The sequence below is a fragment of the Halichoeres trimaculatus genome, unplaced genomic scaffold, assembly GCF_033239565.1.
Source record: "Halichoeres trimaculatus isolate MK-OKI-2021-1 unplaced genomic scaffold, fHalTri1.1 fHalTri1_scaffold_3, whole genome shotgun sequence".
NCBI lineage: Eukaryota > Metazoa > Chordata > Actinopteri > Labriformes > Labridae > Halichoeres > Halichoeres trimaculatus.
Window position 1 is genome coordinate 8,223,245 of NW_027437181.1, and position 26,584 is coordinate 8,249,828.

The 26,584-nt window shown below is 42.2% G+C and overlaps 1 protein-coding gene across 2 annotated transcripts in view; it reads left to right on the forward strand.

Annotated features, from left to right (window-relative positions):
* emilin1b (elastin microfibril interfacer 1b) overlaps positions 1-13,242 on the forward strand; it is a 29,897-nt gene extending 16,655 nt beyond the window's left edge. The window contains exons 2-14 of one of the 2 annotated variants that reach the window (XM_074667304.1): positions 2,008-2,133; positions 2,377-2,705; positions 3,015-3,454; positions 4,646-5,686; positions 5,804-6,137; positions 6,222-6,449; positions 6,539-6,787; positions 8,371-8,562; positions 8,739-8,759; positions 9,218-9,334; positions 10,329-10,346; positions 10,586-10,720; positions 11,636-13,242. In XM_074667304.1, coding sequence (XP_074523405.1) covers positions 2,008-2,133; positions 2,377-2,705; positions 3,015-3,454; positions 4,646-5,686; positions 5,804-6,137; positions 6,222-6,449; positions 6,539-6,787; positions 8,371-8,562; positions 8,739-8,759; positions 9,218-9,334; positions 10,329-10,346; positions 10,586-10,720; positions 11,636-11,970 — 3,565 coding nt within the window. In that variant the 3' untranslated portion in view covers positions 11,971-13,242. The remainder of the gene's footprint in view (positions 1-2,007; positions 2,134-2,376; positions 2,706-3,014; positions 3,455-4,645; positions 5,687-5,803; positions 6,138-6,221; positions 6,450-6,538; positions 6,788-8,370; positions 8,563-8,738; positions 8,760-9,217; positions 9,335-10,328; positions 10,347-10,585; positions 10,721-11,635) is intronic. The other variant, XM_074667305.1, reaches the window with a different exon arrangement.
* Positions 13,243-26,584: the final 13,342 nt, after the last annotated feature.

Sequence of the window (26,584 nt, forward strand, 5' to 3'; positions counted from 1 at the left end):
GGCAGCTAGACATTTTCAGAGCATCTTAAATGATCTTTCAAGACTGAAATAATATTGTTTTCTATGACTATGTAAACATCAAAACTACATAGGACTCTCTTCTTTCACATCTCTCTTCTTGTTTTGATCGAAAAAACAGACAAAACATACTTTTTTTTATCCCATCCATCTCAGGCGCGCTATCCTTTGGTCCTCTTCATGTTCTCTGTCATCTTTTCTCATGATCGCGCTGCTCTTTCACTCTGAACTATCGCCACACATCCTCAGTTGAGCGTGAGCTGCGAAACTGGACAACATTAAAATTTGACTACAGCAACTCAAAAGGTTGTGCAACAGATGCTGGGCATTAATAGATGATAGTATCATCAGCATTTAAGGGATACATGGTATTTGACAGATTTTTACGCAAATTATCGATTTGAAAATAAGATGGGTCCTAGACTTGGACCTAGGGGCATCCCTTTGGAGACTTCTTTAAGTTTTACTGTGATTAAGTGTAAAATCTTTTTTATTAAGTCAATATGACAAGTTTACAGTAAATTTACTGCGAATTGCTCTGTGTAATCGTATGAATCAATGTCTCAAAATCTAGCTTTAACAACAATTTCTAACACAGTCAAAGCAATTTTCTGGTTTGGGCGTTATTTTCTTTTCTGTTCTTTTTGTTCTTTGCTTTTCTCTGTCCTTTGTTTTTGGCCCATTTTAGATACTGAAACTAAAAGCTCTTCTTTGAAAAATAATGTGTCACTGCAATATTTGGATTGTCTTATGTGAGCCTGTTTTTCAGTCCAAGCTTTGCATATTTTTAGTTCACACAGCCGTAAAACCCCACAGTAAACAACAAGCTGCAAAACAGCTTTCACTTGGTGTATCTGTGGGAGAAAAACTGAAAGACATTCAGGACTGAGAGGTCAGCTGTGTGGAAAAGAGAAAGTATGAACCACTCCAAAACATCTGCACGTGCTCGGTCCTGACCTCATTTGACCCGACAGATGGTTTCTGTCTGCCGTTTGAATCTGCTGCTGACCGACAAATACCAAGAGAGCTTAGGGGAAAACCTTCAGAGGTTTAAAGCCCTGGGTGCCAGTGTGTGACGGTGATTTATAAACTGTGTGATCATAGAGAAACAGGCAGTTGGACTCTGTTCGAAATACTTACACAGAAAGGACATGCAAGAAAGGCAGAGTGATACCTCCTTTTAATGTGTCAAAACAGTTACGCAGACAGAATCAGACCTCTTCAACTTGCTTCAAATTGTAAAGACAGGAAGGAAGATCATGTCAAACACCGACAGAGTGAGATGTCTCACGTGTCATATGTTTGTAAAAACAGTACCGTGATTTTCTGTCTCTGTCGTTATGCTTATTGATGAGCTGCAGGTGTGCTCTCCCTGCCATGACTTTTATATATGCACTTCAAAGTGTGAGGTGGGGATGTGCTCTCCCTGCCTTTGTCATTCATGCACATTCATTGAAGAGAGGAGATGCAGAGGTGTGCTCACCCTGCCTAGATTTTTCAAGCATATGCATAAAAGTGAGAGAAGATGTGCTCTGCCTGCCTTGCATTTTCATGTATGGGAATGAAAGAAAGGGATGTGTCCTTTCCCTGTTATGGCTTTATAATGATGCACATGGAAAAAAAGAGGAGGTGTGTTCTTCCTGCCTTGGTTTTTAATGTACCTACATGAGAAAGAGGGAGGTGTGCTCCCCCTGCCTTGGGCTTTGGCATTCTGTGCATGCATGTGGAAGAGCAGGAAGCTTCTGGAACAGAGCTGTAGCCTCAAAAACAACTTTCTGCAGCCAGTCACTAACTTTTTTTGACATTTGTTTTCGGCCGGTGTTTGATTTTACGTGTTGCAGCTGTTGCCATGGAGGAGGTGGTTTTATTACCTAAGCTGCTGTTAGCTTTTAGGGGGCATTTCCATGATCTTCTGAGGAACTTAAATTATTTTTTTACACATTTTCTGGCACTTTAATATAAAATATGTGCACCTTGTGTGTTAAACAGGAACTGGTGTGCGTTTGTGGTGACAAAGACGGTGAGCTGTGTGGTCGAGGATGGAGTAGAAACCTATGTGAAGCCTGATTATCATCCCTGCAATTGGGGGAACACACAGTGCAGCAGGGTGGTGGTGTAAGTATGCACACACACACGCACACACAGACATATCTGAAATGCCTCAGTTGAATAAAGAAGTAATTTCTCAAGCTTTTATGCGAGATGCTAAACTAGAAAGGAAAAGTCAGTGAACACATCAAGATTTGACAGCAATGTAAGACACAGTAGGACTTTTGTACCTAAGGCGTCTGAGGGGGTGAAACACTCAGGTGTTCCTGTTCAGGTACAGTTCTGACTTAGTCCATCTCATCTCTGCAGTTATAGGACTTACATGAGGCCGCGGTACAAAGTGGCGTACAAAATGGTGACAGACATGGAGTGGAAGTGCTGCCATGGGTACAGTGGAGAGGACTGCAACAACGGTCCAATTGGAGGAGCGGGGACGCAGATATCCACCACAAGACCTCAGCCTAGGCCGGGAGGAGGGGGAACTGGAGGAGGAGGAGGAGGAGGTGGAGGAGGAGGTGGAGGAGGACATGGGGGAGGACATGGAGGAGGACATGGAGGAGGACATGGAGGAGGAAATGGAGGCAGTAGACCTGGAGGAGGAGGTTATGGAGGAGGTAGTTCTGGATCTGGACAGAGCGGTAAATAAGATCTGCTATTGTTTTCATGGGAGCATTTTAAGGAACAGTCTCACTTTGTTGAAGGGTGTTAAATATAATACAAATAACTAATAAGAAAGATCAACACATTATGCAGCACTGATTTATACCTCATAACTTCATATATGTCTTTTTGCAGTCTTTGTTGATTTGTGTTTTTGCTTGTTAATGCTTCAAGAGGGTATATTGTGCTTTTTTTTAATATAATTTATACTGTCCCTGTGGTGTCCCGAGCCTGGGGCGGCAGAATACCCCCTCTTATCATCCCTCACTTCATCTTCTTTGCTCCAGGACAATCTGACAATGACAAGGTGAAGCAGCTAGAGGACAAGATTCAGCATCTGACCAAGAACCTCCAGGACCTCCAGAACACTGTGAACACCGTGAAGGAGAACATGAACAGGCCCGGCTCTAGCGGAGGAGGAAGAGGCACCTCCTCAGGGGGAAGAGGCACCCCCTCAGGAGGGAGAAACCCTGCTGACGCAGCACAGCCAGAAATTAAAGAAACCATCAACAGCATTCAGAACAAGCTGGACCAGCTGGACAACCGCACACAGGCACACGATAAAACCCTGGTCAGCATCAACAACCACCTGGTGAATGGGAAGACCAACGACCCAGATGGAGGTTGGACCGGAGGAGGAGTGAGCGGAGGGAGGCTGGACTCGCTGAAGGAGGAGATCCTGAGGGAGCTGGAGAGGAGGGTGTCTCTGTCCTGCTCCTCCTGTCAGGTATCATATCAACGTCTGGTGACAGAGGCAGAAACTCTGAACAAAGAGGTGTTCTCAGTAACTTGATAAAATCAAACACCTTAGTTCATGGGACTCAGTTATAGGTGACTTTAGACTCTCGAGAATCAATAGATTTAACATTATAGTCGTGTACACAAAAGGCCAGGATGAGCCTCTGGTCTTTGGTAAACAGAGGCCTCTAGTGGCCAAGTTTGGTAACTGTCACTATCAGCCAGTAGAGATTTTTAATCATAACCAAAATCGTATTTCTGCGATAAAATTAGAATAGATAAATAAATTAAAGAGACACTGGAGAAAAAATAGTTTGAACCAAGGTTGACCAAGGAAAATATTTTCCATTAGGGGGTGAAACTGGGAAACATGTCAGGATATTTTTATGCAGGATCAGGATGTGAATTCTATCAGGATTGTTTTTCATGTTCAGACTATTTTGACCTCAAACATAACAGGAGGAAGGAAGGAAGGAAGAAAAAAGAAGAAAGGAAGAAAAATAGTTAAAGAAAGGAGAGAAGGGAAGGAATGGAAAATAGAAAGAAAGGAAGAGAGGAACTAAGGGACAGAGAAGAAAAGTAAGGATGGAAGGAGAGGAGGCAAGCAGAAAGGAAGATGAGTACAGTAAAAGTAAGGGAGAAACAAGGAGAAAAGAAAAAGGACTCAAGAAAGGAAAGTGGGAAAGGTGGGATGGAGGAAGTAAAGAAATGATGGAGGGGGGATGGAGGAAAGATAAAAAGAGGGAAATTTATGAAGAAAGGAAGGAAGGAAGGAAGAAAGGAAGGAAGGAAGTGAAGTGAAGACTCAAAGGAAGATTGGAAGTAAAGGAACTAAAGTAAAGGAAAGAAGGATGGAATTGAAGGAAAGTAAGAAATGATGGATCTAGAAAGGATGAAGGAGGGAAAGGAAGGGGGAAGGAAATTGAGGAAGGAAGGAAGGAAGGAAGGAAGGAAGAAAAGAACAAACAAAGCGAGGAAAAGGGAAAAATTAACTTAGGAAGGAAGGAAAGAAAGGACAGGAGGATGAAGGATAAAAGAAAGGAAGAAAGGTGGGTAGGAAAGAAAAAGGAAAGGAAAGGAAAGGAAAGGAAAGGAAAGGAAAGGAAAGGAAAGGAAAGGAAAGGAAAGGAAGAATTGGAAAGAGGTTCAAAAAAATTGAAAACAGGATGTTTTTTTCCAGGCTGGCGTGGAGGATCTGCGCAGACAGCAGCAGATTGACAGAGAGACCATCCGAGCTCTGCAGAAGCAGCTCAACGCCATGGACGTGCGGTATCGGCAGAGCTTGGACGGGCTGCAGAGGGAGGTCTCACGTTCACAGGGATGCTGTGATACAGTGGACGACCTCCAGAGACGTGTCACTGACGCTGAGCGCAAAATCAGCTCGGCATCGGAGAACCTCGACGTCCTGCACAACCGCCTGGACAAAGCGCTCAGTGGCACAGGAGGGAGCAGAAACACCGGGAAAGGCAGCTTTGGAGGAGGTTTTGGAGGTGGTGGAGGAAGCGGGAGGGATGCTGTGGTGACAAAGGATGGACTAGACAACCGGTTGAAGGATCTGGAGCGGCGGATTAACGGCACAGTGCAGCAGACCGAGCACAGCTGCTCGCTGTTGGAAAATGACCTGAAGGATTACTTCCACAGAGAGCTGGAAGACCTGAGGACGGTGTTCCTGGACCGCTTCGATGACCAGGCCTTCAGGATCGGAGATGTGGAGCTGGATGTGGGGCTGGTGAAGGACAGGGTGAGTGACCACGACAAAAGGCTGTCCAGACTGGAGAATAACACCTCGATCCTGAGCCACAGGATGGAGGAGTGTGGCTGTGGAGGCTCTGGAGGAGGACGAGGAGGAGGCAGTAGTGGTCGAGGAGATGGAGGAGGAGGAAGATGGGTAGGAGGAGGAGATGGTGGACACACAGGGGGAGGAAGAGGGACCACTGGCGGAGGAGGAGGTGACAGAGGAACTGGTGGAGATGGAGGAGGAAGGTGGGTAGGAGGAGGAGGAGGAGGAGGAAGAGGTGGAGTGGGAGGAGGGAGTCAAGGAGGCAGAGGGGGAACCACAGGAGGAGGTTCATGGGGAGGACTGCCTGGGACAGGAGGAGAGAGGGATAACACCACGGAGAAGTCGCTGGAGTGGAGAGTGGTCGCCAACGAGGATCAGATACGACACTTCAACACTCAACTCAAAGACCTGTCGGTGTCCGGGGACTCTCTGCTCGACAGGGTGAGTTACAGGAAATCAAACTCAAAACAAGTTTCAGTTTAAAGCCAATAGACCGAGCTTGTGTGAATTAAATCTTTGATAAAAATTAAAAAAACAACTTTTTGACATCCTCATCAGGTGGTGGACCTGAGCCATGACGTCCGTAAGATCAAAGCGCTGACCGGGGACCACGGAGAGCACTTCAACCGGATCGTGACGGAGGTTGAGATGCTGGGGCACGACTGCGAGCTGTGCCAGAAGATGGAAGACGAACTGCAAAAGCTGAAGAATCATTCCCAGGATGCACTGGGGCGCTTACAGAACCAGATTAACAGGATCCAAATCCGAGTGGACCCAGGGAGAGACGGCTGCTCTCAGATCTGCACACACCTGGAGGATGAAGTCCGCCTGCTGCGAGACGACGTCAGGAGGTGCAGCAGTAAATGTAAAACCGGCCCGGATGCTCCAGCAGGTAGTTTTTCCAGCAAAGATGTCTGTCTCATTCTGGACTTTACTTCACTCTGCTAAAATCACATGTGACGTGACCTCTCACTAGGCGGCGGGCCTGGCAGCACTGGAGGCACCAGTGGACGTGGACCTGGGCTGGATGCTGAGAGGCCTTTAGACGGCCACAGCGTGATTGGAGGCTCCATCAACAACAACCAGCTGAAGAGTCTGCAGGGTGAACTCTCCGAAGTCATCCTCACCTTCAGCTCCATCAACGACACCCTGAAGGGACTGGAGCACACGGTGCAGAAACACGGCAGCGTCATCACTGACCTCGGTGCGTCCGGCTCAGTCACACCAACTCTGAGCATCCATCACAACAGCACCTAAAAATTAAACTCATTCTAATAATCTGAATCCCAACAGGAAACACGAAGGATAAAATCATATCAGAGCTGGACAAAATCCAGGCAGACGTGAGGGAGCACATCGAGGATAGCCGTGAGCGTCTGGATGGGGTGGACCGGGACGTCAGGAGGTTTGAGAACACGCTGCTGGTGGAGATGGGAGACTGCAGGAGGTCTGGAGACGGTCTAGAGAAGAGGCTGTCGAAGCTGGAGGGAGTCTGCGGGAGACTGGATAGTGTCTCTGACTCCATCCTCAAGATCAAGGAAGGTATGAGGCTTTCTCTGTCATCGGTTAGCTTATTAAACATGTTCATCAGCATAAATTTGCCCCTTTAGCACATCTTATCCTGAGGAGACTCCCTCTGATGGAAACATACTGCACCAGCTTATCTGTTTCTGCCTCTGTTTCGCTGTAAATCAGCAGAGGCTTCACTGAGGCTCGGACTACTTTTTCGGTTATTCTAGAGAACTTTTTTTGTCAGTATTTGTCAATGTTTGGGATTTTTGCAGTTACAACAGACATACTTTGCATTTTTTTCCAACTAATTTTATTATCAAAAGTACAAAAAAAAACATTGAAAATGCAGCTTTAAGATACTTTTCCAGCAAATAAATACATGTCTACTGATTTTTTTTTAATCAACTCTGATTTTACTTTTGACACTCAAAGACTGTAGCAGTTAAAAAATAACTAGTTTGTACTGTGTTAAAACATTAAAGAGGGGTTGCTTTTATGTGTATTGTCAGAGAGGATAGTTGTAACCTGGACACAAAACAAGTAGACCGCCTTGCCTCTATCGATATTCAATTTAAATTCCAAGCATGAAGAACCCAGTTCTACTTTGGTTTTATCAAACTTAAAGAGAGAGTATTGAGCCTTTTTAGTCAGTATTTTGTCCCTCTTGTGCCCCTGTGGTAGTATCTTTACATGATTTACAGATCAAAGAAATCTCAATTTTTCTCCCTCGGGTGTTTTAGAAAAAACTTATTTCAACCTTCATCTGAGAAACACTTCATTATAGCTGCTGTGTCTTTAAGGCTCCCTGCTCCAGAAAGCCACTTCAATCTGATTGGTTCTTATCTTACTTCTTATCTTGTCTTGGTGTTGGATCCCTGTTAATAAGCTACAAGTGTATTAATTGTATCAGCTCTAGAGCATCTTTGAGTACCTTTAAAATCCCTTTGTAAATCTGACTCATTATCTTATTATTACTATTAGGCCTGTTAATGTTTTTGGAAAGTGTCTTGAGATAAAATTTGCTGTGATTCTGGGCTTTGTAAATAAAGACTGATTGACATGTTTTGTATGAAAATCCAGCATTATTACTTTATATCCATGTTTCAAATGGATCAATGGGAAAGCAGAATACTCCCTCTTTAAAGAAGAATAGCCCCTCTTTAATGTGCTGAAATGCTTATTCAACATTATACAAGTGAAAAGATATTAGGGAATTCTTTAAGGCTATTCAATGCTCAAAGTTTCCAGCTAAGGCTGACAATGCTTTTCATGATTTTAGGACAGATTTAGGGCCAGATTTTCCTCCTCCAGTGGTCAAGGGGCATGACTTAATTCAGGGCTTAACGTAACAGACTATTTGTCCTCAGGTGTTTGAAGTCAATATGACTTATTTACCACTCCTCGATACATAAGAGCCTCCCTGACCTGGGTTTTAGAAATTAGTTTGGATCCTCAGGTTGACTGCTGTGAGGTCTAAGAGTGTTGCATTTCAACGTTTTGACCCAATGCTTTCTGAGACTTGTAGTTAACTTCTGTCCTGTCCTCTTCTGATTGTCTATGACCGTAACTGTTTCAGAGGCTCCTGTTAAGGGATTTCTTTTGATCTCTGACAGGACTGAATCGACATGTTTCCAGTCTGTGGACGTGTGTTTCTGGTCTAAATGACACGGTCATCCATCACGGAGGGGTCATGGACATTTTCCGAAAGAACCAGGATGACGTCTACACCAGAATGAAGACCCTGAATTCCAGCCTGAACCAAGTCATTAAAGACCTGCAGGGCTTCTCTGAGCAAGACCTCACAGGTGAGGGACAAAAACATGAGGAAGTCTCAGTTTTTCTGAGGTTTAAACTTAAACCATTTGACCAATTGAAGCCTGAACTTCTCTGTGTAAGACAAGATGTGCAGCTGAGAAATAACTGTAGGGATGAACCAGGAAGGTCAGATGGTGTTGTTGATGATGTACCGTTTGTTTTGTAGGCACTACGCTGCTCACCAGAGGTTTGAAAGAGCTCTTTTTGTTAACACACTAACGGAAATCCGTTCATGGGGAGAAAATGTCACCACTCCATGAGCGCTATGTCTCTTACATGTTAATTAATCTGTGTATTAAGAGTCTGTCCTGTTGTGATAACAGTGGAGGTCTGAAAGAGGTCAAAGTCCCCATGTCTAACACTTCTTTACATAAACAGCGCTACCATCTCTGAATCTGTTAAAACCAAGACCAACGTGACCACCACTGCAGCTTGGTCTTTCTTCACTGTGTTGTTTTTGTTTTTAATCTTCGGTTGTTGTCATGTTTTGTTGTCTTGTCACCTTAAGTCCATTTTTTAAAACTCAGTGTCACACTCTTTCCCCACATCTGTCTGTGCATTTCATTTAGTGCAGGCTTCTGCAGACCGCGCCTGAGAAGTTCTGTATTTTGTTGTTATGTCATATTGTTCTTGTCATCTCTATAGGCCTGCCGGGACCTCGAGGGCCCCCTGGAGAGAGAGGCTTCAGTGGGCAGCCGGGTCCAAAAGGGCCTCCTGGACCTCAGGGGCAACAAGGTGAAAGTGGAGTGCGAGGTCTACCAGGTATGACAGACACTTTATCTAATAACTTCAAGGTTAAAGGTAGAGGTAGAGTTTAGATTTAAGGTTCAGTGATGTCACTTTAGTTTCCTGAAAGTCTGCTAGAAGTCGACATTAACAGGTGCAACTATTTCACTACTCATCAACGCTAAGGGCGGGATCCCAAATAACAAGCACTAAATTGTGTGTGCAACTAAAAATTGCACATGTTATTAGTGGGCATGTTGCAGGTGATCTATTGATGACTATGACTGCATGAGCAAGTGCATGCTACGGACTGTAACCATGGCAAGTTTGGGAGAGCAAAATGGCCATAAAAAAAATGGTGAAGTTTGAAGCCATGGAGTTTGAGGTCTTGATGAAGGACCAAATTAAAAAAAAAACAAAAAAAAAAACCTGACACTCAATCAATAGCAATCCATCCATTTTCTATCCTGATTATCCTGTTCAGGGTCGCGGGTGGCTGGAGCCTATCCCAGCTGTCATTGGGCGAGGGGCGGGGTACACCCTGGACTGGTCGCCAGTCAATCAGTCAGTGCCCCAGTTTGGCCAGTCCAGTTAAAGGATTCTGTCCTCAGCCATCAGCTGATGCAAACACAACAGCCTTTGTCATTGTCCAGAGTCATGCACATTTTCTTAACGTCGCTCAAATGCAGCTACTAATGTTTGTATGATATAATTCTGTCTTCCGTTGGTTTTGATGTCTTTTGACCTGACGTTTTAATTCTTTAGGCATCAATCAGGTTTGCCCTGTAACCTTTTGCTGACCTTTACTTAGTCTGTGCCACAGGGAGAACAAATGCAGCTGCAGGCTTCTTGCTTACAGAGTTAAGAGATAATGCAGACTAAGGAGCTTGAACATCTGCAGGAAGGCAAAATGAAACATGAAATTTTCACAAAACATGCAAATTTAGATAAACTAATTGCAGCTCTGACAGTGTTGTGTAAGTTCGTGTTTTTGCCTTCTTTAAGTTTCCTTTGTTCTTATTCCCTACAGGTCCCAAAGGTGAAAGAGGTAAGTCATTTATAACTTTGAAAGTAACATTTCACACATAAATAAAGCTCAAACAGGCACTGAAAAATCAGCGCACTGCAGTGTAACTGCAACTTCTTCAACCTTCCTTGCAAAAACTGAAATCAAAGCAAATTTCCTAATTTAACTTTAATATCATCCTCTTAGACTCAATATGAGACACTTTCTCTCATCATCTACTGAAAAAAAAGTCTTGTCTTTTTGCTCGTGTGTGTTTTCAGGCGTCCCTGGTGCTGACGCTCACATACCCAGACTGTCATTCTCTGCTGCTCTGACTTTCCCCATGGAGAGATCGGGGACCATCATCTTTGATAAGGTCTTTGTGAATGAAGGAGACTTCTACGACCCCAAAACAGGTGAATATGAGGACAGGTGGTGTCTACAGGGCTGTTTTTATCCTGGCTTCATGCTGGATGGTTTGGGGAAATATCCGAGCTGTCTCACGCTTGTTTTTTGTCTTTGTCACATAAGAATTTTACGGACTTGCCAGCCTTTCTGCTTTAAATATATAAACATCAAAGCATCTTTAGGAACAAAGGGTCTGCATAATACCTCCACTAACTAACCCGTGACCTCTAAAGTTGACCCACCATCTCTCTGCGTCTCCATTTTTGAAAACAACGTAACTCCTCCAGTCCATTGTGAATAGAAGTTCATTGTTTCCATCCTAATTTAAATAAATCTTATTTTTTGAATCTATAAACAGCTGACTGCATCACAATACTTCGAAATTATTTAAAAAAATCTTTTCAGAGACTACCCAGGCCTGTTATTTCAGAAAAGATAAAATAAGATTATTTCTGTTAGTTTAGCATGCTAACAGCAGGCTGACATCTTTGTTTTGGGCAGTCAACCAATCAGTGGCTTTTTCTGGGCCATCTGACCTCAAAAGATTATTAGCGTTTGAGTCCTCACCCTGAAACCCCTGTAGCTGGTCTGAGGGCTCCCCCATGTGGACAGAAAAGTTACTGCAATATAATTTTTATTATTTTATTTTCTAACTTTTAACAATTGTACATCCATTTTTTACACATCAGATGCCATAAATTATTACAGGGAGGCCAAAAATTTTTAAAGGGGCCTGTATGAAAATTTATCCTCCATATTGTTTTTTTTTTGCATTTATTTGAGTATGAATTTGTTAAGCTTAAATTTTGCCTTGTATTTTGTCTGTACTCATTCATCCTTTGGTGAATCAGGCCACATTTAAATTTTTAATTGGATGTTACGAGTTGATCCGACTTCTAACTCTTTCTCTCTCACAATGCCAGGTATTTTCACTGCCCCTGTCGACGGACGCTACTTCTTCAGCGCCATCCTCACGGGTCACAGAAATGAGAAAATTGAGGCGGTCTTGTCCAAATCTAACTACGGTATGGCCCGGGTGGACTCTGGAGGCTACCAGCCCGAAGGACTGGAGAACAACCCTGTAGCCGAGGCTAAAACCACGCCAGGATCTCTGGCCGTCTTCAATATCATCCTGCCTTTGCAGGCCCGGGACACGGTCTGCGTGGACCTGGTGATGGGCAAACTGGCTCACTCTGTGGAGCCCCTGACCATCTTCAGTGGCATGCTGCTGTACGAAGACATTTACGGGAGAATCTAAAGATTAAGGTTCTTGACAAACCCACAGGAGGCTGCACCTGAAGTGTGATGTCACTTCCTCTTTTCAGAGTGTTAAAGTGTTGATGATAGAAAATGAACAAAGACTTTATGATCTTGACAAAAATGTGACTGGTTTTATGCATAATTATTTGTTAAAGTGAAAGTGAAAGTGTCACTTGAAAACAGGACGACGGGAGTTGTTCTGACCTTCTGACTGATTTAACCAATCAGCTGATGTGATGAGGTCACATGACCTGACATCAGAGCAGCTCTGTGAGGACAGTCGTGAGCTCTTCTTTGGAAACCCTACTTTGCACTGCTGCTTGAAGTGGTCTTTTTGGACTAACAGGACCTCTTGTGGTGAACAGTAGCAGTATCAACATTGTAGAAAAACATTAGCACCCCCCACAGGCTGCAGAGAGCATTACAGCTTTAACCTGAAGTATTGCTTCGTCATGCTTTTTAATATGGTTTTTATGTTTGGATGATCCTGCAGAAAATACCGTGACGTCGTCAAAATAAAGGAAGCAGATGCGGACTTTTGCTGCTCCTTTGTTGTGCAAATGCAGAGATATCTTTTTGTATCACATGTTCAGATGTTCTGACTCGCACGCCGCAAGATATCTGACATATTTTGTGAGGTCTTTACTAACTGCATGTTCTGCACGGATGTTGACCAATATCTATCAAGCCATGTCAGATACTCGCAAATTATGTGCTCAGGATATTACAAAGTCTTCACAAACTCCCACACTGCAACGTTAAAGTCACAGAAATGACTTCAACAACAATCATGTACTGTGCACCCACTGAACAAATTGTCTGCTGGATGTGATAAAAAGTGACTCTTTTTGAGAACTCAACCATTAAAATGTCCTAAAATGTGACATTCATGCATCATCTGACCTGTTCTTTGCAGACAACAGCAACAAGTGATGGTGTGACTTTAAAGACTATGAGAACCAAACTAAGCTTTTAGCTCTGAAGCTTTATGAAAGCATAACAACTGAAATGAGATCACATTGTGGATGTTTTGTTTTATAAGATGCACCTTTTTATTGTTATATCTCTATTTTCATGTCAAGGTATCACATAATGTCACTAAAATGTTAAATATTAAAGGACAAAGCCAGAAGTACTCCAAGTTTCTAGCTAACAATAAACCCCTCAAAGTCCAGTGTGTGGGGAGAAATATTCATATGCTTTACTTAAGTTATGTTGCCACAGTGTAAACGAATGCTTCACAAGAGAAATCCTGTGTTCAGAGTGTTATTCACAATAAAACATACGGATGGTTTTTCAGGAAATGTGTTTTGAGTATTGAAAGAGATTAAAAAAAATAATTTGATGTTTTGGTTTGGTTTGGTTTTAGACAGGCCTTCTGAGTAGTGGGCCAACTGACTAACAGGCCTTCCGATTTTCTGACTAACATGCCTTTTCTGACTAACGATCTCCGTGATGGGGCTGGTTGTCCCAATGTGTCAGTGTCTTTGATAGTTGAGTACCTCTCTGTTACAGGGAGTTGGAAAATGAGAGGGCTACATATTTCAAGAGGCAAGCCACTACCTTCAGCTTCAGTTTAATGTAGGAATGGCTGTTTAAAGATGCTTTCACGATAAGCAACTTATACTTATGTAAAAAGTGTGACAACTAACCCCATTACCCCCTACTTGTTTAGTTTTTAATTTCTAATACAAGACACTAAAAAAGAACATTATTAATACTTTTTTGGTGGATTGATTTTACCCTTTACAATCAATCCAGGTGTCATTTTTGTCTTAACATATCTTGGAAGTATCTAATAAGACATAAACACTTGCTTAGATTTCAGTTTTTGCAGTAACTTTCCACAAAAGTCATTATTATCTTTGATTATTGATCAGGTACTATGCAAATATAGGGTGATTAATTCATAAATAATTTAATAATTACGCATTTTTATTGGTCTATTGATATGTATTCTCTGAAACAGGGCACAGATTAACAAGAGTGCAGTTTGGGGATAAACGAGGAGGCAGCCCCAGTTAAAGATGCTGTAACTTTACTTATTGTCCACTAGATGGTGCTAACTGCTCATTTAACAGGCTACGGATTTTCCCTGCAGCTGATACAGCAGAGTCAAAGTGTGACTGAATCTGAAAAATAGAACTTTAAGAACGATAAATCAAAGATGCAAGCTAAAAAATAAAATAAATAAAAAACTATTTGAGAGTGACGAAAACAGGAAAAATAAATTCCGCCCATGTTACTTTAAAAGAATAAGAAGGTGCAGCACGTTTGCCTCAAAGACAAAAGTTAACTCTTTGAGGATGCTCATCCTAATGCAGATCTACTTTCAGTTCCTGGAGTACAATCTGAACATAAGCTATTTATTTCAGCTCCATGGAGCCCAAGAGAATGAAAGTAGCGTCATGGCTCGCGGCTCAAACACTAGACTTTGTTTTGTTTGAAGTTGATCTATAAATATGAGATAAGAAACCAATAATAAAATCAGTGAAACTTTGGTTGTGCTCAGCTGCAGCTCTCCCCTGTCGATAGATGGCTGTTTGTTGGATCAAAGTCAGCATTTGATGTCAAAATATTGGTTATTAATTACCCCCCAGTAGACCTACATAGACACATATTTGTGATGTGTGTTTGTGTACCCTCGCATTAATTCATGTTTGATCATTAAATCCAGACGAAGAGGGATAAAAAGATTCCTCTGCTACTGCTTCAGGTTGTTTTTCCTTTAATGGTTCGTAGGTTTTGTATTGTTTGTTTGCTGCTAATTTTTTAATTAAAGATGCTAATTTTACCTCCAGCAACAGTCGCTAATTTGCATTTCTGCAGCAGAAAAGACAGAGACAACACAGATACTGTTGTTTGGTCGAGGGTGAGGAGGGAGGGATCATCAGGTGCAGGAAGCAGAGGTGACACGATGAATGATCGCTGGTGCTGTTGTTTTCAATGCAGCTGTAATTCAGCATGCCTAATCTGTCATTAAAGAGGGGTATTCTGCTTTTTGATGTCTCAAACATGCATCCAAAGTGCCAAAGCTGAGCGTTCAGACTGAGCGTGTGCAGATTTTCAAACCTCTACATATTCATATGTTGTAGAAATCCCTGCATCTGTCTGTAAACTGATCAAAACAGTCAGTTCTATAAGTAGCACTAAATCTCCACAAGACTTGCTGAAATGATGATGTCATCACATATGGATCTCCTTGGTGGTTCATGATATGTTGGAGGGGCAAGCCTCAAACACAGCGATCTGCTCGTAACTCAATAACTCAGTCCTTGACCTCCAGAGGGCTGGCCAATCAGAGAGAAAGGGGTGTTGAAAAAGCATCCTTAAAGAGGGGGTATTGTGCTTTATTTTTTAAGCCTGTATTCTGTCCCTCTAGTGTCCCTGTAGTATCTTCATGATTTACAGCTAAAACAAACAAACAAAAACTGTTTGTGTTTTAGAAAACACTTATTTCAGGCTCTGCCTGAAACACTTCACTTTAGTTGCTGTCTCTTTAAGGCTCCCCACCTGTCAGTCAAGTCAACATTGCCCTTATATGGGAAAAGTCACAAGTGTCACAACAAATAAAAAATCCTTGTTGTGTTAAGTGTGTGCTGAGAAAAAATATTTATTAAAACCAAAATGATGTTTTGAACCAGGCTGTAAACGTTTGTTTCTGCTTCAAAAATCTGCTTTTTGAACTGGTGTGTATGTGGTTTCTGATGCTTTTGGAGCTGGTGGACAGCTGAGGAACTGCAGTTTGGCAACTGCTTCTTATTTCAAGAGCTGGTAGGGTTCAACTTATATGGATCATGAGTATAAACAAGTTAACAGAAGTGTGGAAGCAAATCAAGCACTGCAAAAAAAAAAAAAATGAAATCTTATCAAGGGGTTTTTGTCTTATTTTAAGTAAAATTGTCTTATTAACTTGATATGAGCCACATTCGATTTATCAGTCCAGGAAATTGTTCTTCTTCAAGTTGTTCAAAGACAAAAATGAGGTCTGAATTGCTTTTAACAAGTAAAAAAAAAAAAACACCAACAAGACATTTTTCTGAACTCTTCAGGTGAATGTGGCTAATATTGAGTCTAAAAAGACATTTCTGCCAAAAATAAGACAAAACGATTTGATATCACATTATTTATCACCATGGGGTCACTCTATGAGGACAGAAACTGAAGATAATGTCACATTTAAATTTATGTTTGAGCAAAATAAAACTTTATAAATCGAACAAAACATTGTTTTAACGACAAAAGTTGGGCACCAAAGTTTTTGTTGAAGTGTTCAAGGGTTCATTTGCATTTCCTTACTTGATGTGTCCACTCTCACCTGTGTTGGATCGTGTGGACAGAGGAGGAGCAATGAAGCCAGGTAAATGGTACCCTCTTAAAGTGACAGTACGGGAAGCTGAGAGCAGTTGGTCTTCAGATAGGCCTTTAAAAAAACCCAAATCTACTTGCAAAAAAGTTGACATGTATGTGATGCTGTTAGAAGTACATCCTCTGAAGGTTTTATTTTAAGCTCTCCACCTGTTTGCTAACGGACCCAGCTGTGTGTTGGATAAACACACAGAGGAATGGATGGATGATGTCCAAGTGAATCCTCCCTCAGCTCCTCCCTCAGCTCCTCCGCCAGCTCCTCCACGCTGAGTGTTGATCCGCTGACCTGCACGAGAGTTATTTGTTTAAAGCAGAGCTAATCCTCGATTGTCACGCTCCCGTAATCCCATCGCCGGCCTTCCCTTTCAATCCCATCATCCCCCTCTCTCCCTCACTCTCCCTGGACCTTCAGGCGGCGTTCAGAAATCACCACGACAGCCACTCCAACATGAACCAAATGTCAGCGTCTCCTCCCTCGCCGAGCCACACCGACGTGATAATTAAAGCCGCCACTCGTTCGCCGATCAGCACTCGATGGGCGCCATCTTTGCTGACGATGGAGTGCCAAAAAACACCTGAAGGACTCTGAAGGTGAAGCCAGGAGGGGAAAGTCTATTAAATACAATAATAGAGAATCTCAGAATAATCCACCTTAAAATCTGAAGAGGTCCTAAAGACCAGAAGTCATCGGGACATTTCCAAAATATTTCTTTACAGAAGTATATTTGCTGATGTTAGGAAAAATCTCAGCTGCAGGTTAATTAACCTTCAAAGATGAGAGGTTTATAATGTTTGAAGCAGAACCTGTTGAGAAGAAAGTCACGGTCATGGTCATGTTGAGGAAATGCTCACAATCTGAGTCCTTCTGTCAGTTTTAACATTCGCCTAAAAAAAAAAAAAAAAAAACAAGGATAAAAAAATATTCTGCATATTCACTGAAAAGTGTCTTTTAGGCAGGATAAGATGGTGTAGCAGGGTTTTTTAAATACACGCATAGTGATAAACTCTGCATATATTTGCATTCAAATTTCTTCATTTCTGGTAAACAACATAAATTCACAGTTACATTGCTTATTTCTTATCTTAGTTTGCATATTTTGACAATAAAACCTTCAAATTCTCCTTGCATGTCAACTTGATCAAGAAACACACCCTCTATCAAATCCTGAAACAACAAGGATGTTTATTTTTCACTCAGGTAATTCTATCATTAATGATGCTGTAGCATCAGGACGTTACCCAGGAGCCTCAGGGTCACCGCCTACTGAGCGGCCTCATCCTGCCTCAGGTTTGGTTTTAATGGTCTCAGTCAGGTTTCTCTTGGAAGTAGAAGGTCTTGTCTTTTTTCTCTTCAGTGTGAAATCATATATTTTTTTATCCTGAAGACCTCAAACAATAAGATGCTACCACCTGTATCATCTATTAGGGAATGTGTGTAGCGTCCTCTGATTTGCCGAGCGGTATAAAGAAGTTTGTCAGTTTGAAGGAGCTTTCACCTTGCATGGCAGCCCTGTACTTGGTGGTCAGGACCACGAGGAAAAGAGAGGTACTTTTTCTGCAGTTTGTCTGTAAAGGTGTATTCATGCTTTAGCATTATCTGTCTTAGCGTGCAGTGCAAAGCATGTTTTCTGTTTCGATCTGAGAGAAGGAGCGGTCTGGGTCTTTGGTGTCATGACGCATGTAGCGTGCATGCTCAACATCTGACAGGTAGGTTTATCAGAATAATGCTGGTGATATTATTATAGATATTAATGGTCTTTAGAACAAGCTGAGAAAAACCTGGACATTTCTGAAATTTCATAAAATTCCCTCGGATAAAATTTTACGACCAAAAAAAGAGGACGTATTTGGGCATGAGAGGACGTATGGTCACCCCAAATTATTTCACTTTTACCTTTGAGCAAATTGAGTCCCCATTTTTTACTGTAACTAGTAATAAATCTATCCAATAAAGAGCAAAGTTTTCTGCTGACCTGCAACTGAGAACAAGCTGACCAGCAGGGGTGTGTCTAGAATTTTAAGTTTGGGGGGGCCTTACCTTGACATGGCTTTAGCAGGGTGGGGTGTGAATTATGTGAGCCCAAACTCCAATAAATATTATTTATGTAACATTTATTTACTATAAATGCAGATCCATAGACTATAGAAATATACAAATTTAAAATGTATAAACTCAACTTATTGTGATTTAAGTGAATATGTAAAACAATGATTAATTAAATCATTAAAAAATATATAATATATAATAATAATATCACAACTTTCACTTATCTCTTCATGTCCATTTTTCCAATATATCGCAATCACACAATTTATTTCTGTGGTCAGCGATTGTTCCCAGAATCGCTCAAAAGACAACAACAAATCCCTCATGCATAATGCAAACAGCCAGATTTCAGCGGCCTCTGTTAACCATTTAGCAGCTTTTCATCTCAAATCACAGCTTCAAGTCATGAATTATGATGAGCATGCTAGGCCGCCACCACACACACACACACACACACACACACACACACACACACACACACACACGCACCCCTCTGCTCTGTAAAAGGAACAATTAAGGAGCAGGCTGCTAATTAAGCACAGAGATCAAGCGTCTCCTTCTCTCTCGTCGCCCTGAAGGAGGTTTCTCCACCGGGCCTTTGATCAAAGCGACGCCCAGGGAAGGAGCCCAGCCACGACACATTTCCTGTGGCGAAACGCAGATTAATGCACAGAAATCTGCAGAAAACTCCAAAACTGACACGGGCAGACGGCACAACAAATATTTCCTGCTGAACAGGATGTGTTCGCCGCGGCGTGTTGAATCATCATTACACATGAAGAAGAAGCAGAAACACTTGTTTGTGAGTGGAAACAAAGTCGCTGGTTCTGTGTGATTTAGCCGCTGTTCATTCTGCTCTCCAAAGCTGAATGCAAATGAAGCAGAGCGCCGGCACTTTAAAATTTTTATTTATGCCCGCCTACTGAGTAGCACATGTTTAATCTTGCTGTTTCTTTTTCTCCTGCTCTTGTTCTTGGGGAATATGCAAAGTTTATCAGGCCTGCATCCTGACTTTCATGTCGGGCCTCGGCTTCTTGACTGAGACGCTGACAGACGCTAAGAGAGATTGAAGAGTCAGGTAGAGGCAGAGGTAGCCTGCAGGGTTGGATCAGCGCATTGACGCCCGTGTCTGCTAATGCACCCTGACGTGCTCCTGATGCCAGCCCTTCATTATAAATATTTTTAAAGGCGTTACGACCTTCTGCGCCCCCGCCCGGGACCCGAGCTCTGCTTTCACAATGCCTTTGATTCCGGCTCCTCGGTGGGTTTCAGGCTCGTCATTACGGCGGCAATACTTGACAGTTCCCCGTCACATGCCTCTTGTCGTCTTTTGTGGGAAGTTTTGCAACAATTAGCATAAATATTTCATCTCTTTTCGCCCTGCTGCTGAAACAGGATCCGGCTGAAAGGCTGACGCATCCCTGAGATGTCACCGAGCGCTGCTGGAGAACGGCAAACCTTTGTAAAGTGTACTTTTCTCCCCATTAACATACAAAGATGAAGCAGGAGAGGCAAACAGACAAACACATGTAGCCTTTGTGGAATCTTTTATTGAACATGTGTCGCAGCAAAGCCTGGATGAATATGCTGCTTTTATGAGATAAACTTGTGCACATTATTTATGTCACACCAACTTATTTACACTCTCGATGGAAAGCCACCCGCTCCAAATTTACCGAGGGAATCATCACTCCCTGACGTGCATCGTGCAGTTCTGACAAGTGAGAAAAAGTCAAGAAACTTTCAGGTAGCTGGTGCAGAAAACTCACAGAGGAGCTCTGTCTTTTAAACAAAGTTTTATCTCAGTTGAATCCTCCTCTTCGCTTGTAACAAACGGAGCAGCAACATTATAAGGCCGCATAACTCTGCGCCAATTAATCAGTGTGTCTGCAAGCGCCTGCAGCCATCCAGCAGCCAAATTAAATATATACTCACATCTGATTTCAAAGGAGTTGTAAACCCTCTCTGGCTCTGTGGAAGACTTTACTTAAGCTTGAGGAAGAGCATCATTAAAATGAAAGCGAACGAAGGGGAAGAGAGGAATTTCTCCTCTCCTGCCGTTGGCGAGTGTTCAGCACTTCAAAACAAACTGCAGGGGCAGAGCCAATCCCAGTCAAACACTCGCCTCTCACTATTTGATGTTGTTTGTAGGCGCTGAGTTGATTAGCTCCCCCCAATGAAAGATTCACGGCACACAGAGATTAGACTGAAAACACATCGGGAACAAACAGGAAAGATTCAAACATCAACTTGGAGGTCAGAGAATTAGAGAGCGACTGATCCTGGATTCATGGAGAGACAAAGACTCATTTATCCAAATATAAAACTTTAAAACTGTCAACAGATTAACACCACATCATGACACCTGGGATGATGAATCTCAGTCGATGAAGCATCTCTCAGATTGTTATTTTTTGTCCTTGATTTCTCATGAAATGAAGCAAAAAACTGGCCACAACACATGAAGCCTCTGTTGAAGCTGCAGTTCCTCAAGTGTCCACTAGAGGCTGCTTTCAGAAGCTCCAGAGACCACATACACACCCATTCAAAAAGCTGATCTTTACACCAGAACTAAACACGTTTACAGCCTTGTTTAAGATATTACTTCAGCCTAAACAGTTACTGAGTTAAAATCATTAGTTTTCCCAATCAGAGGCACTACTCACTTCTCGACGGGTGGGTACCTGCTGTTATTAGCGAGGCTCAAAGCCCGCTAGGGCTGGGCGATTATGGAAGAAATAAGAATCCTGATTATTTTAAGTAATATTGAAATCACAATTAATATACACAATTATTCATTTATTCAAAAACTTCAGTACTGATTTCAACACAACTTTAAAGAACCAGCAAGTGGCACATACAGTATTATTGATACACATAAGTCACACACACTCGCTGTGGCTGCACATGGAACACAGAAGAGCTATGAAGCACAGGAACTTGCATACATCTACACTGTGTGGCATATTAATTGTTTTTCTTCGATTATATTGTTTTAATGATTGTCAGGTGGCAAAATTGAAATCACAATAAATTCCGATTAATTGTCCAGCCCTAAAGCCCGCCTCCTAAGTTTAGTAGTCCTAAAATTGCTTCTGATGATGATTGGCTTAAAAAATGGGCTTTAGAAACAGATAGACCCCTTTACAATGCATGTTATCACAAAGATGCAAGCAGGAAGTTGTTTATCTTCCGTGAGTGATGTTTTTTTTTATTATTATTTGTGTGTGTGTGGCTTACTTCTTTACAAAGCTTCATAAACCACTGAACTCAGTTAACCAATGGTAAATGGGTCTGTGGTTCAAACTGGAGAAAGTTGTTTTCCGAGAAAAACACTATTTCCTCAAGTTTGTCTAAATATGTCAAGAAAGTAAACAGAGGACTACGGGTTACAGCAAACCACAACAGATAAGGCTCTGATTAATCTGTATGGATGCTGAAACATCATATTTCCCATGGTTATTACCTCTGCCAAGAAGGTTGTTTTTGGGAGACTTTGTCTGTTTGTCTGTGAACAACATAACTATAAAAGTAACAAACGGATCTTGATGAAATTTTTAGGAAATGTTCAAAATGAGAAGAAGTGGTTAATTTTTGAAGGGGGTGATCAGGATCACCGTCTGGATCCTGGATTTTTTTTAAAAAGGATTCTTTATCACTATGATATAGGGTCGTTTTCACCATATGTGTATATAACTCCACGATAAATGGTCAGATTGCTTTGCAAAACAATACAAGACAAGGTCACCATAATTTCTGACAGATGTAAAAGTACGATCCAGATCCTGGCAATATTCTGGATGCTAAGATCCAGAATATGAAAAATGTACTGGGTCATCATAATTTTCAACATTGTCAGGTAACAAATTATCGTACAAACCTGCAACTAACACTTAACTCTAGCAGACAGTATGCTGTAAGGGAGTATAACATTAAAGTAGGATTTAAGTGTTGCGCCACAATCACAATATGGTTGGCGGAGGTCTTCACTCTGGGTGCTTTTCTAGATTTTATTTTGTTTTTGTTTTTTTTATCTTGGGCATTCTGACTAAAAATCTTATAGGGGAAAAATCATGAAAAACCCTCTTCTTTAGCATTTTCACTCATATACTTTGCTCTTTGACCCACAGGATGAGAAATAAACCAACACAGTTCTTTGTTTGAGTCTGATAACAGTCAGTCTGAAGCCCTGTTAAGAGTCCGCTCAACTTGTGATGTCACAAGTTGAGTAATTCTCTTTATACCTGCCCCCTTACCCAATATCTTCACCTTCAGAGCTCCTTTTTGGAAAACTTGGAAGGCTCTAATATTTATGAGTACCTGGGTCCATGATCGAGACCTAGCTCTGATTTAACCCTTTATCTGATGACCTCACCTTCATCTCCTCACACTCTGTAAATCCAAAAATAGACATTTTAATTAACATCTTTTCAAATCTAAATCTCAGTCGTCTGTTGTCAGGCAGATCACACGGTATCACCCGTCTCTGAACTTTCTAACAAAGCCGTCATGTAAATGGACTCAGTCAGCTGTGTCCTCCATCTCTGATCCCTCTCTCCTGTGCATATATCATCCTCATAATAACCCTCATCTACCCCACACGCCTGACCACGAGAGGCAACACCACCCCCACAGCGTCCTCAGCCTCAGCTACACAGACACCAACATACCAGCTGGATTTGGTATCGGATAGGCTACTTACAAAAACAACTATTTTTCTCTTCCTGGTGTTTTATAAACTCTTATTTCAGTTTCCGTCTGAGAAACTTTGTTTTAGCTGCTGCCTCTGTAAGGCCCCCTGTTCTGCAAACCCCCTTCACTCTGATTGGCCACCCTTCTGGAGGCCTGTTTAGGAGTTATGGGCAGACCTTGGTGTTTGAGGCTTTCCCTGATATATGTCATGAGCCAGTCAAGGGATTTCAAGATCTCGTGCAGATCTCGTGCTATTTCCAGAATAGAGCATTTCGAGAAGATTTGGTTTCCGGTCTTCAAAGGGCTTCATTCTGCTGGATCTTATGCAGAGCCACTAGAAGTTAAGGCTTTGACTAAGATTGAAACCTATCAGCTCATGTGCTGTGATAGAGAGGAGATGGACCAGAGATGGATGTGGTGGAAATGAGCCATAAGATAAAGATTTTACTGAAACTCAAGAAAGCTGTGAACACAGAAACAGGAGATTCTGTCCCTCCCAGAGTCAAATCTCTGAGTTTTTATCCATCTTCTGGCCCGTCCCCTCATCTTTTCTCTCCCGTCCTGCTGAGAGACTCCATCTCATCCCCGCTCTGCCCAGGCTGAGCCAGGCCCCAATGAGTTATTATTACATCCTGAGAATATGCAAATTGAAGCGGCTCGACGGTGTGTGTTTTTGATGGAAGAATACAAATCACCGCAGACATGACACTTTTTTAATTTTCCTGATGAATGTAATGCTTCAGAAAGAGGAAGGATTGATGACGGGGCGTAATGAACTCTTTAGCACAGAAAGACGGGGAGGCTTTTCATTACACTGTCCTGAGTGAAGACGCTCCTCCACAAATCTGTCTCAGCCGGCTCATCGCTGAGCCTTATAGCAGAGCGGCACTGTGCCCAAGGATCGGGCTGGGCCGGGCTGCTGGTTAACACAGAGTCAACAGAGTTTACAGTGTTTACACAAGTTTACGTCACATTATCAGAGCTGGAGAAGGACATAAAGTTATGTGACAGAGAGGCAGAGAGGTTTAAAACAAAATACAATCAAGATGTAAAAAGTGTAGGGTAATACTGAACAACATGCATTGACTTCTGGTGAATTAATCATGTTTTTGTTGCTTTAATGCTGCAGGTGTTGAGGGTGCATGGCAGTGGTGCAAAGTATTTGTATTTACGTAGAATATAACCAAGTATTGGGGTCTGGTTTAGCTTGGTAGCCCTTTTCTGCATGCTCTGCTAACTCTCTTATCCCAGTTTCCTTTCTAAAAATAGAGAAATCCACCCACATTTCCATGCATATTATTATAGTATAGTATAAAGTATAGACAGGATAATACATGGATGTAGCCTCAGTGACATTCTGAGAAAAGCAGATGGAGTTGGTTGTGCTCCTAATTATGTATCATTTTGATATTTCTAAAACTGATTAATTATAAATTATTGACTCCTTGCAGAGTGTGTGCTGTCAGGAGAAATGAGCGGCCAGCCTCAAGTGGTCATTGGAGGAACTGCAGTTTTCCAAGGTTGGAAATTGGGCAGAAGAGGTGCCAAACTTTGCAGCCTGCAAAGCCAAAGGTTGATTTATGCTTGATGCGTCCTGGGAGTCTGTGTGGCTACGGGCGGATGAATAACGTTATTTTGGCACCTATGCCCTCTTGCTTGGTCCTTTTCACACAGGAAATTGTTGCGTCACACACTCTTGAACGTTGTATTTTAACCTGCCAGACAGAGATGCACAGACAAGATGGTGGAAGAACAGAATCTCCTAGTGGTCGAAATGCAGAAATACAGGCATCTGTATGACTCTTCACCCAGATATCACCGTGATAACCGAGTGGTAAATAATTTATGGCGTGAAATTGCGGCCACTCTCGGCAGAGAAGAGGAATCTGTTTAAAGAACCAGGAAAATCTCTGGGACAGATATGTAAATGTGTTGTAAACAAAGGCAAACTTCTTCAACTCTTGTTTAGCACTCTGGTAGGCGTATGTTTGTGATACACCGCATCCTTCTGTTTGGGAATGGACACTAACGGTTGCCACGTGGAGTGTTAAAAAAGCATAAAAGCCTCACGCTTTCTCTGGCGCAGATCTCGTGCATCTCAGAGAGCGTAACACAGCCTTTAATGGTGCTGTCATACTGGCTATTCGAACCATGCCCAAACACACTTTAACCCTTAAGGGTAATTCATTTGGCCAATGTGATCGCAAGTATGCCGTGCTCAGATACGATTCAATTCTCTGCTTTAGCATGTTTCAGAGATGTGTGCTTTGACATGGTTCACTTCATGTATGAGCACAAGTAAAGAACTTTACTTCACAACCCCTTAGAGAAAACTTTAACTGGTTTTGAAACATTAAAATCCTCAGTGATAACTTCTAAAGCAAACAAGGTGGTTCTCAAAAAGATCGATGCTTTGAGTTTTATAACTTTTAATGTCTGCAAACACTGTGAGAGGGTCGGTGGAGTAAGCTGCAGTAATGATTGATGTGTAAATCATTCCACTTCCCATAACTTTTTAAGGGATGTCTTTGTCGTAATGTATAAGCGAACATTATAAACAGGAATTTCATGTTGCATTAGCCGCCCGCTACTGTCACCCATGCAGCCTTGAGTGGTGCAGCCTGTATATTCTTGCCAATCGCTACTTTGCTGTCCTCGTGTTAAGTCTCTAACAACAAGTGTTGTTCAGGAGTTTTTCTGTGATCAGTTTGCCGTATTTACTAGTCTTCAGGCTCAGTTAAGTATGAAATTCAAAACAGATCAGTGATTCAAATTTCTCTTAACTGTTTCAGGATTTTTACCCCTGTCCTCGACCATAACCAGTCTCATGTTCTATCAGTTCATTTGGTGGCACTTTGAGGGTTCTGCTAGGAACCATCTGATCAAACTAACTGTCTGAGAGGGAACAAAGGAAACATCACAGGTTTGAGTGTTTTTGTCTGTTTTCTTGGACCTTAGTCGACCTTCTTGTGGCTACTGTGAGTGTATGAGTGTATAAGTGTGTGTGTGCGTGTGTGTGGTTCGAATAGAGTAATGGCCTCCATTCATTATGGGGCCAGTTGATTTTCATTTACTCTCTCCGCTCCGACAATTAAAGGGAGCAGCTGAGGAGGTGATGGAGGGACCGGGACGCCCAGAGGTCGCCTACCACTTTAAGTGATAAATTAAGTACTATTATCAAGACCCCACCCCCCATCTCTCTCTCTCTCTCTCACACACACACACACACACACACACACACACACACACACACACACACACACACACACACACACACACACACACACTTCAACTCTGTCAACTCTGCTCCATCACTGTGGAGGAAAACCACTGAACTAACAACAAAGGTTGCAGCTACTTTAAGGATGTTCAGATGCTTTGTGTCTTATTTCAACCCGAGCTACTATCATATGAAAACATGTTGTAGCATCATATCATCCAGAGCTAATAAAAGCTGAGGCTAATTTAATTTCACACTTAATCTGTGATTCAAAGGGTCAAACAG